Consider the following 18,284-nt stretch of genomic DNA (forward strand, 5'->3'; position numbering starts at 1 on the left):
GCAACACAAAATTGCAACGCTGCAGAGTTGAACCCGTTGAGGGAAATACTAAAATGGTACTTTAGTATTCCCTGAAGAAGACGCGTAACCACACCTTTGCTTCTGGTAAGACCGTGGCTGTTCACACACACTCAAGTGTGGAATATTTAAGATCAATATATCATTTATTTCACTAGGACTCTATAATGGGCCGCTATCGTACACTCCATTACTGGACGCCAGGGTCCAGACTGCTGACCAATCCCGTCTAATGAAAACAAATGCACTGGCAGCCCCAAGAAAAGAAACAGGCTTTGCACACGGCGCCGTTCACATCGCAGTGGCGTTTGACGTGAGCACAGTGTGGCCCTGATCTACGCAATCACAACGGGCTGAAGTGCGTCCTTAGGTGAGGGCGGCCAGCGGCCATGCTAATGACCTTCCTGTTTTGGTTTGTACACCTTACTGTGTACAAACCAATACAATATCAAATGATACAACCCGTCACCATGACCGATAGGGCGTACTGATATCTACAGCAACAATCTGGATGTTGCCTCAGTCACCACTGACATTCAGTCACATACTTTCAAAGTACATTTGTGGAGGAGGACTCAATTCACTTCTCATAGTCGGGTCTGGAACCAAATTCACATTTCATCATCAGTTCTGGAACCAAATTCACTTCTCATAGTCGGGTCTGGAACAAAATTCACATCTAATAGTCAGGTCTGGAACCAAATTCACTTCTCATAGTCGGGTCTGGAACCAAATTCACTTCTCATAGTCGGGTCTGGAACCAAATTCACTTCTCATAGTCGGGTCTGGAACCAAATTCACTTCTCATAGTCGGGTAGTCGGGTCTGGAACTGAAATCACTTCTCATAGTCGGGTCTGGAACAAAATTCACATCTAATAGTCAGGTCTGGAACCAAATTCACTTCTCATAGTCGGGTCTGGAACCAAATTCACTTCTCATAGTCGGGTCTGGAACCAAATTCACTTCTCATAGTCGGGTCTGGAACCAAATTCACTTCTCATAGCCGGGTAGTCGGGTCTGGAACTGAAATCACTTCTCATCGTCGGGTCCGGAACCAAATTCACTTCTCATAGTCAGGTCTGGAACCAAATTCACATCTAATAGTCAGGTCTGGAACCAAAGTCACATCTAATAGTCAGGTCTGGAACTAAATTCACTTCTCATCGTCAGGTCTGGAACCAATCAACCACAATAAACCAAGGATTACTGCATAGACAAACGGCATATTTTTACGTACGCCATAAGTGTTCAATGTTGTGATGACAGTCGAGGAGTTTGAGAATATCCGACAGCGGTTTGCATTTGTTGTGGAAGAAGTCCAGAGCCCTGACCTCAACCCCATGGGATGACCTGGAGTGGAAAATGCGAGAGCGCTCTATTTCTCCATCCTTCTATTTGTGTTCTACGGGCTGGAAGTCATATCGCTATCACGTGGAGATGAGTTGTTTTCTACATCAGAGGACAACCGAGATCAGGACTATTATTTTCAAAGTGACATCGCTGATCTGACATCAGTTTTAGCGTTAGATCATTCTAAAAATGGAGAAAAAACAAGGACATCTTCAGTGATCCTAGATCAGCCTAGCTCCTCTGAGAGGAGTTTTGATGAGCAGCGTTCCAGATTAGATTAGAGGCCCCGCACTGATGATTGTAATCCATCATCTTGTAAGCAGCGGAAATCTATGACAATGTAGTTGCGCTAACTCTGTCATAAGCCCTTAGCTTTCCTGTTTTGCCGTTCGTGTAACTACAAAGAGAATGAAGAAGTACAAATGTAAGCTTGTGTCATAAAACGGAGAGGAATTTGATTTGCGACCATGGCAGGGATTGAAAATATGTTGAAAGAGCTCCTTTTTTTTTATTTTATTTTTTTTTACCCCATTTCCTGCTTTTTGTTTCTCACGCTCACCTTTAGCCTTTCCACTGCCGGCACAGCAGAATGTGCAGCAGCACTCGCACTTCATCAGCCGAGCTCAGAGATAAAACATGCAGAAATCGGGATATTTTCTCCATGTTGCGGCACTTTATTCTGCTTTGGAAAAAAGACGACGTCTTTGAACTCCTTTTTTTTCCATCCTTGGTGCAAAGTCTTCTCGCTGGGCACCAGGGAATGTGAGCTGATCCGGCTACCAACACAAATCCTTTGTTTGGTGGTGCGTGTCATGTTTCTGTCAGGTGTGGCAGCTCATCAAGCTGAAATAATGAGGCCATGTTTAGTGACAAAAGTCTTTAGATATTTATTTGACAATTGCCTTTTTTTTTACTTTGTTTGTGTGATCCAGTTGCGGTCCCTTCGTGGTGTTTACATTTAGGATGCCATTTTCACCTAGGGTCCTTGTTTTTCCTAAACTGCAAACACGACGCAAAGACGGGAATTGAAAGTGTGAATCGAGCAAAGCAGATTATAATGAAGAATATTCATTTCTTTGGGGCAAAATCATATTTTATGAAAGTGGAGAGCTTTTATTTATTTATTTTATTTATTTATTTATTTATTTATTTTTGTCAGGAGCTTTTAAACCTTCATGCCTCTGTTTTTATTATTCCCAATACCCATTCCCATACCCAATCAGTCTTTTGGGAAAATGCATACCGCATGTTATGATTTTAATTATCATTAAAAATATCATTAAGATGATGGAAAAAAAGCCTAAAGTGCCAGAACTAAAGTGCCGTTTGTGGATGAGCCCTTTTAGCACGGATAGCAGCTTGACAGTTTGCTTTCTTGAACATCACCCAGCAGGTGCTGAGACGCTGAAGAATGAAGAAACTTACAAAAGAGCTTCAGTCACGTCAGATGGGATTGGCTTTTAATAATCCATCACGGCAACACACAGAAGAAAACTTTTAGAACTTTAGAACCCAATCCAGCGAGAGTCAGACTCCCAAGTGCACCTCATTTAAACAAGTCTTGGCCAGGGTGCCCCCAGGTGCTCATTGGGGCTCAAGCCTGGAGACTCACTTGGCCGCTCCATCACCTTCAGCTTCCTCAGCAGGGCGCTTGTCATCTTGGAGGTGTGTGTGCTCCAAAATGATCCTTCACTGAACCACAGCTCCCCAGTGCCCGCAGCACTCGTGCGGCCCCATCCCATGAGACCACTACCGGGGGGGTTGACTGTAGGCAAGACATAATTAGCGAGTTCAGGGGTGTCCAAACTTTTTTCACCAATGGTCGCATACTGAAAAATGGAACACTTGGATATTTTATAAAGTATAAAAAAAAACAATAAACAAACTACATCTCAGCTTTGTGATGAGTGAAAATGATGATGTACGTTTTCCTCTCATAAAATTTTTACTTTATTTCCATAATATTGTAACTTTTTCTAAAGTGTCATTTCAATATATATATATATATATATATATATATATATATATATCGTATATCATATCATATATGCTGCAAACAAACAATGCTCTTATTTTGTGTGGTGTACTTCCTGCCGACTTCAGGGTGGAGCCACTTCACCTGAGTGGATCTGGCACGGCTGTTTTCAATGAGTTGATTAGTAAGCCTGGCATGGCCTTGTGGACAGCGCTGCTTGGTTCCCTTTGGACCTTCTTCCCGCTTGTTGCTACCTTCCTGGTGTGTTTTTGCAGGGCCTTTGTCGCTTTTTGTTGTTCATTCTCTTCACAACCGTGAGTACCTGCTTAAGCTACTACAATACTTTTAGTTGGATCTTGGACCGTGCTGTGGAATAAGTCTAATATGTCCTAGTTAGGTGCATTAAAGACTTTATACATTATTAGACATGCCGAAAGACATTATTAGAGCCCTGCAAACATGAAATAACAGCCCTATAGTTGGTTTTACACTCATGTCACCCAATATAGTTGGCAGAATAAGAGTAAATGAGCCATTTGAGACATAAAAAGTATTTGTGCTTGTGTGTGTTTAAATGTGACCCCAAGGGGAGCTGAGTGACGGGCAGACAGGAAGTCATGTTGGCAGTTCAGAATTGCATTTTAGCCTGATGTGGGTTCCTGCAGCTACAGTGACTGTGACCAGTGTAGGATAGCATGTAGCATCACATGATGATGGATGCCTCTTCTGAATGCCTTATGTTTATATTTTAGTTCATTTATTTCTCATTATTTTATACTCCTATAAATGGTAATTAAGACTTATTTATTGCTATATTTTTGAAAACCTGACGTTCCATGCTACTTCCTCGAGACTTTAAGATAAAGGTTTGTTGAAATGTGAAGGGTGTACCCATTTAGCGAGGCGTTGTACTTGTTTGGCTTGTGCCGTCGTAGCGCCCGAACAAATGCTTTTATTCAACACGTACATGTCACGCATCATATTTCAGCACTGTAGTCGAGCGTGCATGTCAACTCGTAGCTAATTAACCCTCCATCCGTCGTGATGAGGAGCGCGATGGGGGTTGAATGTCGATAAGCTCAGTCTGGCAAAGCGCGGCCCCGCTAACGTGCAAATCTAAATAATTGACATTATACGTGCTGTGCTGAGTGAATAATGAAATAAATAAATAACACGTCCAGATCATAGCTTTGGGTTTCTCATTAGAAGGCAAGCTGTGCAGCTCAACGTGTTGGAATGAAAGTCAAGTGAGGCAATTGCAATAATTATACAGCAAGAAGTAGCATGCGTGTTGGGAGGGGTGGGGGCCTCGCACGTGGGGGGGGGGCTTTCTGGAAGGCAATGGGGAGGGAGGCGGCTGTCGACAGGTGCCTATGATTAAGGGTAATTTGCTCGTCCCTCCCTTTTCTCATACCTTGCCTCCAACTTCATGGCTGCCCGGCGTAATGAGCTCCATGCCGAAGCAATGATGGCCTGCAGGACGGAGCCCACGGAGCCGTAATGAGCACGCCGGTGTACCAATCCGTGGCCCCCCCATCAAGTCCCCGAGTCTCCACAGTCGGCACGTGTTGTGCAGCGAACCTTCCTCGGCGACCCTCCACTTCAACCGGGGCAAAGCCGTCCCCCCCGGGTTAAATGCGACGTCTCGGCGTGTGCGGCGGCAAGGGACCCCCCGCCTCCCCGAGCCCCCGAGCTTTGCGTCAATCACTTAACATGGGGGATTGAGTTGCAGCACAGATGGGGGGGGGGCAAGATGGAGTGGCGGGCGAAGAGCGAGGACAACTGGGGATGGAAAATGCTAAATGATTGGTCAAGAGAGGAGATGGAAAGGTAACTGACAGATGGAGCGAGTGCAGAAGAAGGAGCAAAATATAAATTGTGCCGTGGGTGGGTAGGCAGACGGAGAGGGCGAGGGCGAGCGAGGGGGAGGGGGACAGGGATCCATTGAAGTCTATGGAGGAGGCCGGGTAATGAGAGGAGAGAGAGTCGGAGTCCAAGGTGAGGAGAGGGAGCGAGATGAGAAGAAAGGGAGCCTCCTTTGCCAAAAAGCCATCCATCTTTCAGGGCTGTGTGTTTAAGAAAGCGTGCTGCTGCACTATTGCGCTCTTAAACAAGGAGGAGGTGGGTGAGAGGATTGCCCTGAACGGGGAGCGCCGAGGCTTTGAACCGCCTCACGCTGGGAGGAACTCTATAGACACACTGCCTTTTATCACAAGACGACAACAAAGAGTCCAAGAAAAAGCAGGCGACATTTTACGATGAAAAAGTCTTTGACTTGCTCGATTCGGATTGCATAACAACAAAGGAGCTAGCATGCGGACACGACGATGACGGCCGTGCTCTAAAGTGGAGTCGTAATGCTAAAGGTCACGCTTTCATTTATTTGAACTGCGGAGTACGTCACATGTCCAGAAGCAGGACTTAATCAACCCTACATCCTCTCCCACATGTTGTTGATTGCAACGATAATAATAATAATAATAATAATAATAAAGCTGGTCAGCAGTCAGTAAATCGGAAAATCTACTGCTTCCGCTATTTTCATGTTGTTTGCAAACAAATCAGTCAGAGGTTCTGCAGTCTGGCCTTTTTAGCGTCTCCATGTTGGTTGATGTTTTTGCTTTACATTTATTGGCACCATGGAGTTGGGATTCCTGTCTATACTTTTATTCCAATTTCATTACTTTCTGATCCCTCGTCCTACATTTGGACCAATATTTACCAAAGTGTCGATTCTGGTTGTTTTTGTTTGTGTTTTGAATGCAACAACCACATCTAACCTCGATCATGTGACCGCGCTTGATTCTCCAGTCGGCAGGATCTGTTGTCCCTTCATTGGCCGCCTGTCGCTACATGTTGTTCCTGTTTAAAAGCTGTTTGTTCAATACCTGTTTACCCTCTGAAGTAATGCACCATTACTGTACGGTGATACACAACAGAGCACAGAAGGAAAGCCATAACGCAGCTACATCTGTATCCGAGAGGATTAGCATGGTGGCAAGAATTGGCCAGCATGTCTTATTTTAATTGCTGTGTCTTTAAAGAACTCCCCGTGGCTCTTTTTCATGAACAGAACCTCAGCAGGGCCCAAAAAATGTTCTTAGAAAATAGTTCCATCTGGGAATAAGGATTACATTATTATTATTATTATTATCTTTTAGGGATTAGAGATTTGTCTCATCCAATGACGTCTGCCCTGTGAAAGTACAGACATTAAGTTAAGGAATCTGTTTATCGACTGCCACGGTAATCAAGCCTAGAACATCAACCAAAGTTGACATAATAATAAATATGCATTCCATTCTGCATGTACCTAATGAAGTGTCCCGATGGTTCATGTTGGAGATAAGATGTTGCATGTGTTTAGTGTCCATTGGCACATCGTAAACAGAGCGGACAGCATGACAAAGAACAGCCCGCAGCCACAATTGACCTTCAGGGTCTGATCCCATCTTGTTTCCGTGTGTTGGCTCTGATAAGGCCGTCCCTCTCCTTTGTTCGCATCTATGAACCCTTGGCCAAAGACGCTGGTAATGCTGGATGGGCCTCCAATATCCCACCCATGCCATGGTCACAACCTCTGCCTCCACCATTGGTGGCTCTATTAGGTGTTTATGAAGCCTCCTGATGCTTTTTGGCCTGCATGAAAGAAAAGGAGTTGATGAAAGCTTTGCATTTAAAACAAGCAGGAAATGTTTGTTCCTGTACCGGCGGCCATGCAAGGCCGGGCGGGACAGGCCCGAGAGTGAGTGGTTTTATGTTTAACACTAGTTATCCATCATGTCATGAAGGAGTAAATGACTCCTGCAATTTATTCTCTTCCAAGCCTCGAGCCGCTTGGACATGTCATATTATTATTGTTATTAAAAGCTGGAAAAATGGGGGGCGGAAGTTGATTGTTTTTTACCTACATACTGTATCACAGAGCAGAGATTCAACCGTTTTTTTTTTTTTTTTTTTTGGTTTGTTTGGTGGGGGGGTGTCTTTGCATATCTACTGTAATGGTATTGGTTTAATTTGATTTGAACATGCATCAGGTCAGAATGGAATGTGTCACATTATCAATTCACAGTTCTAAATGTCCAAAAGGAGTAGGAAGAAGCAAAGCTTATTGAATCCTACCCCCCTCCCCCATCTATGACTTTTACAGTTTGGAACTCGAGTTGCATGATGATTAAGAATAATTCTCATATTTTTTCTAAAATACACACAAGTGGATGGCCACATTGATATAGCCAAACAATATTAGAATAAACTGACATGTTCTAAATGCTAAAAGCAAAGCAAAAAGGTTCACCTCGGAGACGGTATTGATTATTTCTGTAATTCCTCGGCTGAAAGAGAGCGCTCGGTAAAGCTGTAAAAAAGATGTTAAGATGAGCGTGAGCGTGTCCCCAGCCGTGCTTAATTGCATTCCTTTATTGTGTCAGTATTTAATGTCCTCTGTGTTTTTACTTTGGGCCTCGACAAATAAAAATTAGATATAAAAATAACACCGATGGGGTTTGACACAACCAACGGGACGACTTCTGCTTACATAGCATCTCTCTCTCAGGAAAATATTTGAATTGCTAAAACCCCCGTCTGGCGACATGTCCACTTCATGTGTGGCAAAAACTCCCCTGGCTGGGGAGCTCGGCGGAGGCCCCCCCTGCCCCCCGCCTGCCCCCCGCCTGCCTGTTCTTGCTGGGAAACACACGGCTGGCACAAGTAGTGCCATGGGGGCCACGGAGCACAGCTGGCGTGATTGGGCTCCGGCTTTAATGGCCTACAGTACGTCCGCCATCAGCGCTCAAGGAGCAGTCGCTCGTGTTAACCGGGACCGGACAAGGGAAGCTGATTGGACCTTTCCATATTGATTCCCAATCAAACCCTAAATCAGTCAGGCAGACAAAAGCCTGTTGTTCCTTCGTGACAAAAAGGCTGAGGTTGGTCCCCCAAAAAGCAAACTGGGGTTTTTAATTGTCAGCCAATCAAACGGGCCTATTCCTATACGCTTGATTGGGAACAGAATGGTTGGTGCCAGTCTCGTGCACTTAGAAATACACGTGAAATTGCATTATCCATGCGTAATTTAATCCTACACACGGTTGGAAAAGGTGCAGACAAAAACAAAACAACAAATGAGGTCTGGAAGGTTGATTTGGAGCAGCTCTGCTGAGAGCAAAGTAGACGCCTCATCAAAATGGAACAGCTTCTCTGTAATTTGTCAAACACAAGATGATTAGCATACATTTACCAATTTCACTTCCTTGCTTCACTCTCAGCCCCTCAAATGCACCGCAACACGAGCGGCGGCAAGATACTAAAGTGCAGACGCTTCACTCACGGATGCCGCGGCGTGATTTCAGTCATTTCATCGGACGAGGCTGCCAGGTGGTATGCGTGTTAATCAATACAAGAGTCCGACCCAAAAACATGCGTCTTATGTCATGTTGCATTCACTGAACACCGAACTCGCCCAGCCAGAGCTAAAACTGCTGTCGTAAATTGGTTGACTGTTGCTAATAGGCTTAACAGCAGAGTGGCGTCCAAGCATTTGAATGACGCCATTGATGGTTGTTTCAAACGGGAATAATGAAGTCAAGTGTTGTGTTGCCGTGTACTCTTGAGAGGAAGGTCTGCAGCAGGAAAATATTGGCTGCATTGACTTGTAAAGCAGATCAACAAAGAGCGAGTAGGTCATTTCAAATTGAGTCATGAACTAAAACACCAAGACGATGATGAAAGTATGAACCCGGGTACCAATGTACCAAAGTACCAATGCTTCCATTTTGGAAACGCTAGTTTTGGTTAAAGTTACTGTAAGAGTACATCTCTGCTCAGCTCCGAATTGTCGGGTCATCAGTACATCCATACATCGGTACATCGTCAACATTCCCGTTGTCTATTTTGTCAATACAAAACAAGCAAGATTGTTTTCGTTCATCAGTTCATCAATTTGTCAATCCCCAGTTGCAAATGTTGCGGGTTAATCAGGTCCAGTGTCATATTTACCCAGTCCTACACTTTTCCCACCCCGCCCATCTTGTCCTCTGCTAGGAATGCTGGAGGCCACCCCACCCAAAAAGAGCGGGTTCACAGTTGGTTACATTGGAAGTCCTGATCGATTACAACTGGAACTAAGATGGATTCGGTCCCCAACTTGGTCCATAATGTCTTCCAAATTTCTTGTAATACTTTGATACGATGGTTTCTTGGATCTTTGCGTCATTATCCATTGTGAGGTTGGAGTTAACTGACTGGAGTTAACTGGAGTTAACTGTCACACTTGACAGTTGCTAACTCATATAATCACTTTTGTAGTTGATTGCGAAGGTTTTAGTGAGGCTAAAGGCCAGCGCCCCTACGACCCGGCGGGGTTGAGGGATTGGTGGTCGTCAGGGCTTTCCGGTTATTCCACAGTCCGGTTGGCAAAGGCCTTGCCCAAATGTTCCCACAATTCCGGATGCATAAAATGGACCAAAATCATGAAAGGGGTTTGGAGCAACCCTGATAGCGTTCAACATATGTCTCCATGGGCCAACGGAGATACCGGAATTCAAATCCACGTGTGATGTGTTTCCAGTGGGGAAAACATGGCTTGTCATTTTCACTCTCCTACGCTGACATCATTGCCACATAAACGCCGATGAAAGCCAGGTTTCTTTTTCTCGAGGGAGCCTCATTACCCCCTTGACCGGGCTATAAAAGGGGTTTCATTTTTGTGACACAAAATACACAATGCATGCAACGCACAAGCTGGAAACAAACGTCCCAAAAGAGCCGATGAGCCGCGTGTGTCAAATCGAAAGCGTCTCCGTTGCCAGTTGTTGCCTGCCATGTAGGCGTTCATCGGCCGGCGTAAGCGCCTGCCGGCTGTCCCAGGATGCCTCGTGTAACACTTGGCCTGCTCCCTCGCCACCGCCTGGATCAGAGAGGCCCACTGCTATCATCCTGGCACTGGCGGCAGCGAGGCGAGGCTTAGAGCGACAAATTGGTCAGAGGGAGTGAACGGCGAGAGCAGGCCAAGAAATATACTTTGAAGAGAGAGATGCATTCTGGCTCGCGACAAGCACGGCATATTATATGGTCAAGTGTACAAGTTTGTCTTCCGCCATGCGGATTGATCGGGGTCCCAAAGACACTTAAACGAGGCGAGGCTTTCATCGAGACAAAGACAAAGTATTTATCTTACAAAGTCACCCCACAGTATTCATGGATTAGAGATTTTTAGCATCCACTCTCTTGTCTTGCGGCCTCAATTTGCTGGGAAAAACCCAAACCATATTTTCAACTGTTTATTTGCACGCAGAAAGGCATAATTCTTAAATATGTCACCCTAAACTCGCCGACTTCCCTTCAGCACAAGGTGCAAGACATTGTGCAATTAAAGCAATTACAGAAAAAGCAAAAGCGTGTGCTTTTCTTCCAACGCCACCATGCCTCAATCTGGATGAATTATTTACTCCTGTTTCGTCATTCATGCATTGAGAAAGCTGATGATGTCCAAATCATTTAACGTCCCTAACATCTGTTGCTATGGTTAGAAAATAAAACTTGCATGGCCATAAAGGCAGCATTCATTATATTTGGTGCACGTTTGAGGGTCACACATAAAAAAAAAATAAAAGTCAAACCTTATCATCATTCCACAAAAACAGACACACACAAAAAACACAGGCCATGGAAGTGAACCCTTTATAAGACAAATACCACCATGTACAGTATTGTTGTATCCCCCGTCTTTGGCAAGCAAACTCCCCTTATGAAAAATTGTAGCAGCTGCTTATAAAAAATATTACATTTTTTTAAGCTTCCTTGACATATTTTAGATTATCATGAAAGCTCCAGTGTATGGACCCCAGTTCTTGTTAATCCACTGCAATATTGCACTTGTCAAAACAATCCGTGCCAGCAGAATCTCTTTAGAATTACAGTGAGGACGGAAACAAAGAAAGGAACACGAAAGTTCAAGTTCACGCAGACGGGTGATCCTCGGGTTGTTGGCAGAGTCACCTTATGGAAATATTCATGTTTCATATTAGAGCAGGATATCTGAGACTCTCTGCTTCTCAAGACCGATATGGCACGGATACCCGACTTTTAGATCTACTTTCTTTATTCAGATTTAACTGTTCACCTGGAGGTGGGGGGGGGGGGGGGGGATTTGACCCACTTTACCTGTTGATTGTCCCGATCAAATATCATGACATGACGATCAGGTCAGGAGAAGCGGAGTTTGGAGCCAAAGGAGCCACCTGGTGTGGCCCAGCAAGGTGCACTGTATTGGGGCACGTGCGCCGAAAAGTGGGTGTGATGCCATGGAGGTCTCCGGCAAATTTTTTGCACTTTTTAAATGCTTAGGTGCTGCAGTTTCAGGTGGCTAAGATTTTGTTTTCTGTGCTGTTTTATTTTTCATTGGTTTTATTGGATTTATCGGTATGACATAATTCCCCCATCAGCCTGATAATTATTGGTCTGCCATCCTGAACCCCTGTTTGATGTCATAAAGGTCATTGCTTTGCTATCCATGATGTTTTTTATAGATAAAAAATAACTGCGCTGAAAAGGTTTGGGTTTGCTTTATGGTGCGATAGAATCTAAGAAAACAAAGTCATCATGTTTGCATGAATGCTTGACTCTCAGCATTCCCGCCATTGGAAGACCTGTTTCATAAGTATGTGGTCAGCGTACACTCAGGAAGTGGGTTTAAAACTCAACAGCCTTGTACAGGGTTGTTGTCACGTTGCTCAAAGGCGCGCTCCCGTGTGGTGCCGGAATTCACTTTCATGTAAATTACAGCCTCTTCCCTGCCAAAACAATCATGACATTGCACCGGTGCATCGCGAGGTCTACGAACAAGCCGCATCATAAGCACATTCGCAAGACGCCAAATGTTACCTTCTCCAATCCCGCCTCTCCGCAAACTCCACATCCGCACCAGCTGGTATCGCTAGGATTTGGTTTGAAGTGGTGAAGTATTCTACTTTTGTTGTCAAATTGCTTTGCAAATGAGAGCCACCCTGGCAGCGTTTCAAAGAGCCCGTGCTATATGTGCAGCTTCCCTCAGGCTCTGCTTGTGTGAGCCGCGGCGGTTGCGTATGCATATGCACGACGCCGCTCTCAGCTCACATGGAAGACAAGATAAACATGCCAGGCAGAGAGGAAGATGGAAGGCAGTCTGCTTACGTCTTGTCAGCCTGTCTGCATGCTATTCTTGTGTTTTTTTAGCTTGACTGACATGCTCTATCTAATAACATGGCAGGTAGACAGTATGACAGCCTTGTAGGGTTTTACCCATTAGAATGATATTCAATCATCTGTGATGGGCTTTTCCTGCCTGGGAGCGGCCATTACAATGATCCAAGGTTCCGGGTGCCGTTCACGTTGAAATTTGGTGTTGCTTGAAGCCACATCAAAATAATACTTTTCATATGTCTCATTTGGGCCCTGGCAATCACACTAATAGGGGGCTATTGTACGTGGAGGATAAAGAACTTTTTTGTTTGTTTTTTCTGAGGGATACTGTTTAAATTTGCGCCACGCATCCTCTGGCTCACCATGACAGGATTCCGGTCTGGGCATCATGGGAAAGGCTAGCGCTGCGATACAAGTGTTGCGCATACTGCATGTCCCTTTGATTGCATGTCCAAGGCGAGTCGCTAAATAATAATGCAGGGATTGGAACAGTGCAAAATAGCCCCAGGCTCAGAGTTTGCTAATGAACAGCAGCGGGGGGTTGGCAGAATCAGTGGGGGGGTGAGGGTCCAGTCATCTTTTTTCAAAGGCAAATATTCTATAGCGTTTTTATGTGTGTGTGTTTGCAAATGGCCTTGCAATGAAACAGATGAAACGAGCCCAAAGCGTTCTTAGAATTTCCACAATCCTGATGGGAGACGTGAGCACGTATGTTGTTCTCTTTTGCGTGTGTCGTAAAGATATACAAACAGCTAAAAAGATAGCTAAGAATGCAGGTAATGGGGAAAAAATATTCAAAAAGCACCATTGTCATAAAATGTGAGGAGCATTCTAACCAAGCTACAGCAACGTTGTTGTTGTTATTAACATCGTTTGGCTGATCAAACCATGTTCCTGGCGTACGTTACTTGGCCACACCCACCGGCCAGCGACTCGCCGACTGGCTACACTGTACAGTGCAGCTGCTACTGCTTTTGTCTTTGAGTTTGGAACAGTTAATGCTAGGTGTAGCGTTCCTTTATATGTTCCTGTAATAAATGAAGGCCCCCACTAATGCGTGAATGGACCAAAATAGGATAAAATACTGCAGTATTACATGTTATAGGTGACGTAAGCGTGCCTATTTTTAGCTGTTTTTTTATCTTTAGAATACAGAAAGAGGCGTGTGTCGATGTGAACTGTGGATGATGGGCTAAATTCCCCCCAAATGTACAGATTTCTTTTCAAATAAAAAAAAAGCATGTATCAATGTAGCAACCAACGTAAACAATAACGGCCCATGTCATCTTATTTTGACATGACGCTGCCGTACATTCCGCTACCTCTGATAAGCAGACTTGAGTCTGAGCTCCCTCCTCTTTTTACCCTCCTTCCATCTGCACCCTCTCCTCTCACCCTGAAGAGAACCAAAAAGTAATAGCAAATCCATGCAGAGGGATCGCCAAGGGAGGGGGGAAAGGGGGGGAATATATTTAGTACTGTGTGCTGCAGATAAAAAAAAGCATGCAAGTCACATGATCAAGGGCATTTGATAATCCTTGAACTACATTGCTCCTTTAATCCCAGGGAGACTACGTTTTATTGGGGGGGGGACTGTATGGGTGGCAAACATTGTGAGGGAGGCACTATACAGAACCTATAGCTGCTGCACACGATGAAACGTCGCCAGGAATATTTTGGAGATGACAACAGTGGTGGATGCTGGGAGTTGAGTGGGTGGGGCTACTGTCCACTCGGCACTGAACGGCGTTCTTGTTTGTGTTTGTGGGGTTTGCTTTGCTATGAAGGACGGCTTCTTGACGGCTGTTTCAGGCCTGCCCACATACTTTGTACCTGGCAAACATTCCGGTCTCTGGAAGCTGGATCCTGCATCCAGATCCTGTACACAGGTGATGTGATGTGCGCCATCAAGGAAGACTTTTGCAATAAAGTCTGTGATTGGTCGGCTTGCAGAATTATTTTCCAAGTATACACAACTCATTCAGAAAGCAGGAAGATATATACACAGTAATCCCTCGTTTATCACAGTTAAAAGTTGGATTCCTTATTTATACATGGAATATAGAGCTGGGGGTCACTGAGGGAAACATGTACCCCCCTCCCTTCGGAAAGTGGTCAGTTACGAGGTAAAGGCATGTCCTCAAATGTTTGCTGAAAAGTCGCTTTAATGAGAAACTGCAGGCTTGATGAACGTCCCAAAATCGGATGGATTCATATTTGGACAGCAAAATAAAACCGATCAGAAGGAATTAAAAACGTGTCCCTCATGTTTCCGTTTCCTCACAAGAGCAGGTTTTCTTCATCCCGGTACAAAAAAAGCCAAGTTTAGCTCTGAAAAGATGGAAACATCAATATGTGGTGCAACCAGAGAGTCTTTGTAGCAGGCTTTGTCAAACGCGTTTCCGAGCAAAGGTGACTTGACTGATTACGGTACATCTGTATTTTGTTTTTATTTCATGTGCTTGAATGAATGAAATCGATGAGCTTCACTTCCAAGAAATTCTTTTTGTGTTTGTTGACAAATCTGCGCTGGAGTCAGAAAAAGGCAGCGTGAGAAGGAGGAAAACAGTTTCCTGGTGAGATGTTAATGTGTTTGAAGTGTTGGCGTTAAATCATCAACGCTTGGTTTTGGAGGGTTCGATTAGGCTCCTTTGTGTGTGTGTGTGTGCGTGTGCATGTGCGTGTGTGTGTGTGTGTGTGTGTGTCTAAACTGAAGTAGTAATGATCAGGCTGGGTGGGGAGCTCATTTTTATTTATAAATACTGCTTCTCCCGCAGTGTTTGCCTTCTCAGATGAAAATGGCTGCTGAAGATGGAGTACACACTCTGCTGTTTACTTTTTATCTGGATTTTTAAGTAAATATCAGGAGGAATCAGCATATTTTTATTCCATCTCACTGCCTGTCCACTTTGCATTGGGACCACCACTTGTGTGTCAAAAAAAAATATGAAAAAGTGAAGGAGGAATAAAATCAATGTGTGGTTGATTAAAAGAATCATGCTCTTGCCCCCCCTACAGTCGGGGTGATTGTTTTTAGCACGTTTATCAAAGTTAAATTATAGTTTGTTACCTGATCGCATGATTCCACATATCTGAAAAGGAGCAGGAAGAAGCAGAGCTTCAGCAGTTACTTGGTCTAGCAGGGTTCTTAAAATATTACACACAATAAAACTGCTATCAGTGATGTGTGGCTCTCTAATGGAATATTGATAATCCAATAGCAGATCTTTATGCCCTAAAATTGATGATCAAATCAAAATATCAAAAAAGCCAAACATTGGAAAGTGCCCTTTTTTTCTCCCGGGTGGCTTGTTGATTAAAATGATTGATTAAAAAAAAGCATCAAAAACCAATAAACTATTTTTATTTACGTTTAATGTTGAACATTTTTTCCAAACCTTACACTGTTATTCAGTGATGCCATGCATTAGCATTAGCGGGGTGGCCATTTTGCCTAGTTAACAGTGAAAAGGCGAGGAGGTTAATGAGAAGGAAAATCTCAGCAGGGTCAGCGGCTGGCCTGCTTTTGAGGTGTAATGTTAGTGTAGGCTGGCAGAGAGCTTTTGTAGCACGGGAACATTAAGATCATGGGGTTCTGTACTCAGGTGGGTGGTCCAGGTGGTTATGACACTCGGCACAATCATCCCTTTTTCCAATTGGATGGCTAAGAGGCGACGCTGGATTTGGAGGGCTTGGAATGAAGGTCATGGTGGGAGTCCGTCTTCATGAATATACGTGCACGTGAACGTGTGTGCTCAAACATAGCGAGCGTTTCTTGCCCCGATCCCCAAAGACGATATCTCATGTTTATTTGTCACATCAATTAGATGCTATCATGCTTACAAAGCCTCCTCAATCTGTAGGGGAAATTTAGTCTGCTAAATTCATCGTCCCAGCAAGGCCCATTTATTCATTTATATTTCATGAAGGCCGTGTTTATGCTGCACTGAAAGGCTGGATGCTTTTTTTTTTTTTTTACATTCTCACAAGGTTTGTTCGCTGTTGTCTTCCCATGCAATTAAATATAGACGTTAAGAGTCTAAAGTTTGAGTGTTGCATCTGTCCTGGTGATAGCATGCAGGGCACCGTTCAACCTGCCCCAGCCGCATGCCAGCTATGAGGACGCCATTCCAAGCACCTGCTCGGAAAACAACAGGACGCAACTCCCATCCCCTCGCTAGGGTCCAGGAGGCTTTTTGCACAACCCCGTTAGCTTCCCCTCACACATTTGTGTGTTTTATCGTTCAGCGAGGTCAGCTTGAGACACTTCACCGCTCCTTTTTTTAAGCAGCAAAGCGAGTATGCAAATACTTTGGATCTTTGCATAATCACAAGCAGTGGCACCATCTGTTGTTGGCTTGTTGACATACTCCGTGTCTGCTTGTTAATGGTGTTTTCTTCTATGTTAGGGCTGCATTAGTGCATTAACAATATGATCAGCATTCCAGCATCCCAGGAAACAAAAAGAAGGATTTAAAACCTTTGGGATGGGAAATAATGGGGGTGGGGCTAGAAAGCCAAACAAAACAGGCCATCATCCCTTGGCACATAATCTCTGGTAAGATATTGTCATGATAAAGATTTAAAATATGTCTTGGATTAGCGGTCAGCCATGGTGTGTGTGCGTGTGCGTGTGCGTGTGCGTGTGTGTGTGTGTGTGTGTGTGTGTGTGTGTGTGTTCAGCCACGTAAATATTTCACCCTGGCAAATAAGCTGCAATAAAGATTTACAGACGTGTCCTCCAGTGAAAACATGTCCCTGATCGTGTGGTTTTCTTTTTTCTTGTAGAACACGATCCAGACGCCAGAGAAGTCTTTTAACTCACCGCCGCCCATTTGTCCTCATAAGGTAAGATGGAGCTGGCTTTCAGGAAAAACAACATACGCTATCATGCCAGCAGCACATTTGGTGACGGTGAGGCGGTGCAGCTGCATGGTTTCTCCTAACCAGGCAGGGGATCCTAACAATACAGATGTACTACAGTACTACAAGCAGTACAATCCTAGATGGGTTTTTTCCATGAGTCATGAGCAGTGTTTTTGTCAGCTATGATGATGGCAAAATCATTTTGTTGACGAAAAGGAAAAGGAATTTTTTATTCTTTCAAGACGAAAAGGAGGCGGTGACAAGTTAAACATGGCTCTTTGTTGACTAAAACGTTTTCCATTTGGAAGTTGGAGAAGAGCACCAAACATGGGACATTGAAAGGTGGAAGAAATTGTTCTTCTCCCTTGACGGTCCTGATGGCTTCCAACATTATTGGCATGGCAAGAAGATGCCACCCGAGATGGGACAGTGGATTCGGGGCGCCATCATGATCCTTTAGTGAAACAATGGAGCTTCAGGTTGTGCATGGGCGTCAAAAGGCCATCGATTACGTGGAGGGGGCATCAAGTCAAGGAGCGATGTATCTCAAAAGTCAATTTAGAATAGAATTGAAAGAAAAAACTAAATTTAAATTTTGTCTGAACTGGAACTTGCAGGACTTTTTTGGATAGACTCAAAGTTTGAGTCAAGTTAGAGCGGCCGTAACAGGTTGCATGGATTTATTCAACGATAATTATCCTAATTCATGCACAGTCAAAGTTATCACTTCACACCAAATGACGTCAAGTCCTCCCGAGCAACTTTCCACTCCCGTGCCCGATCCATTCCCAAACGCAGTAATGTGTTATGCAGTGAAATTCGCACAATCTCAGTTCAGTTAGCAGCGAATGTGTCAGAATTGACTGTGTGTCCTTTTTCCGGGTGGATGAGCGG

The 18,284-nt window shown here is 44.3% G+C and overlaps 1 protein-coding gene across 5 annotated transcripts in view; it reads left to right on the forward strand.

Moving 5' to 3' along the window:
* pcdh11 (protocadherin 11) overlaps window positions 1–18,284 on the forward strand; it is a 136,045-nt gene that overhangs the window by 41,599 nt on the left and 76,162 nt on the right. For all 5 annotated transcript variants that reach the window (XM_058063957.2, XM_078788330.1, XM_058063959.2 and 2 more), the window contains exon 4: window positions 17,313–17,372. In XM_058063957.2, coding sequence (XP_057919940.2) covers window positions 17,313–17,372 — 60 coding nt within the window. The remainder of the gene's footprint in view (window positions 1–17,312; window positions 17,373–18,284) is intronic.

This window comes from Doryrhamphus excisus, linkage group LG22 (genome assembly GCF_037039965.1).
Source record: "Doryrhamphus excisus strain RoL-2023G ecotype Guam linkage group LG22, RoL_Dexc_Guam_v1.1, whole genome shotgun sequence".
In the NCBI taxonomy this organism is placed as follows: Eukaryota; Metazoa; Chordata; class Actinopteri; order Syngnathiformes; family Syngnathidae; genus Doryrhamphus; species Doryrhamphus excisus.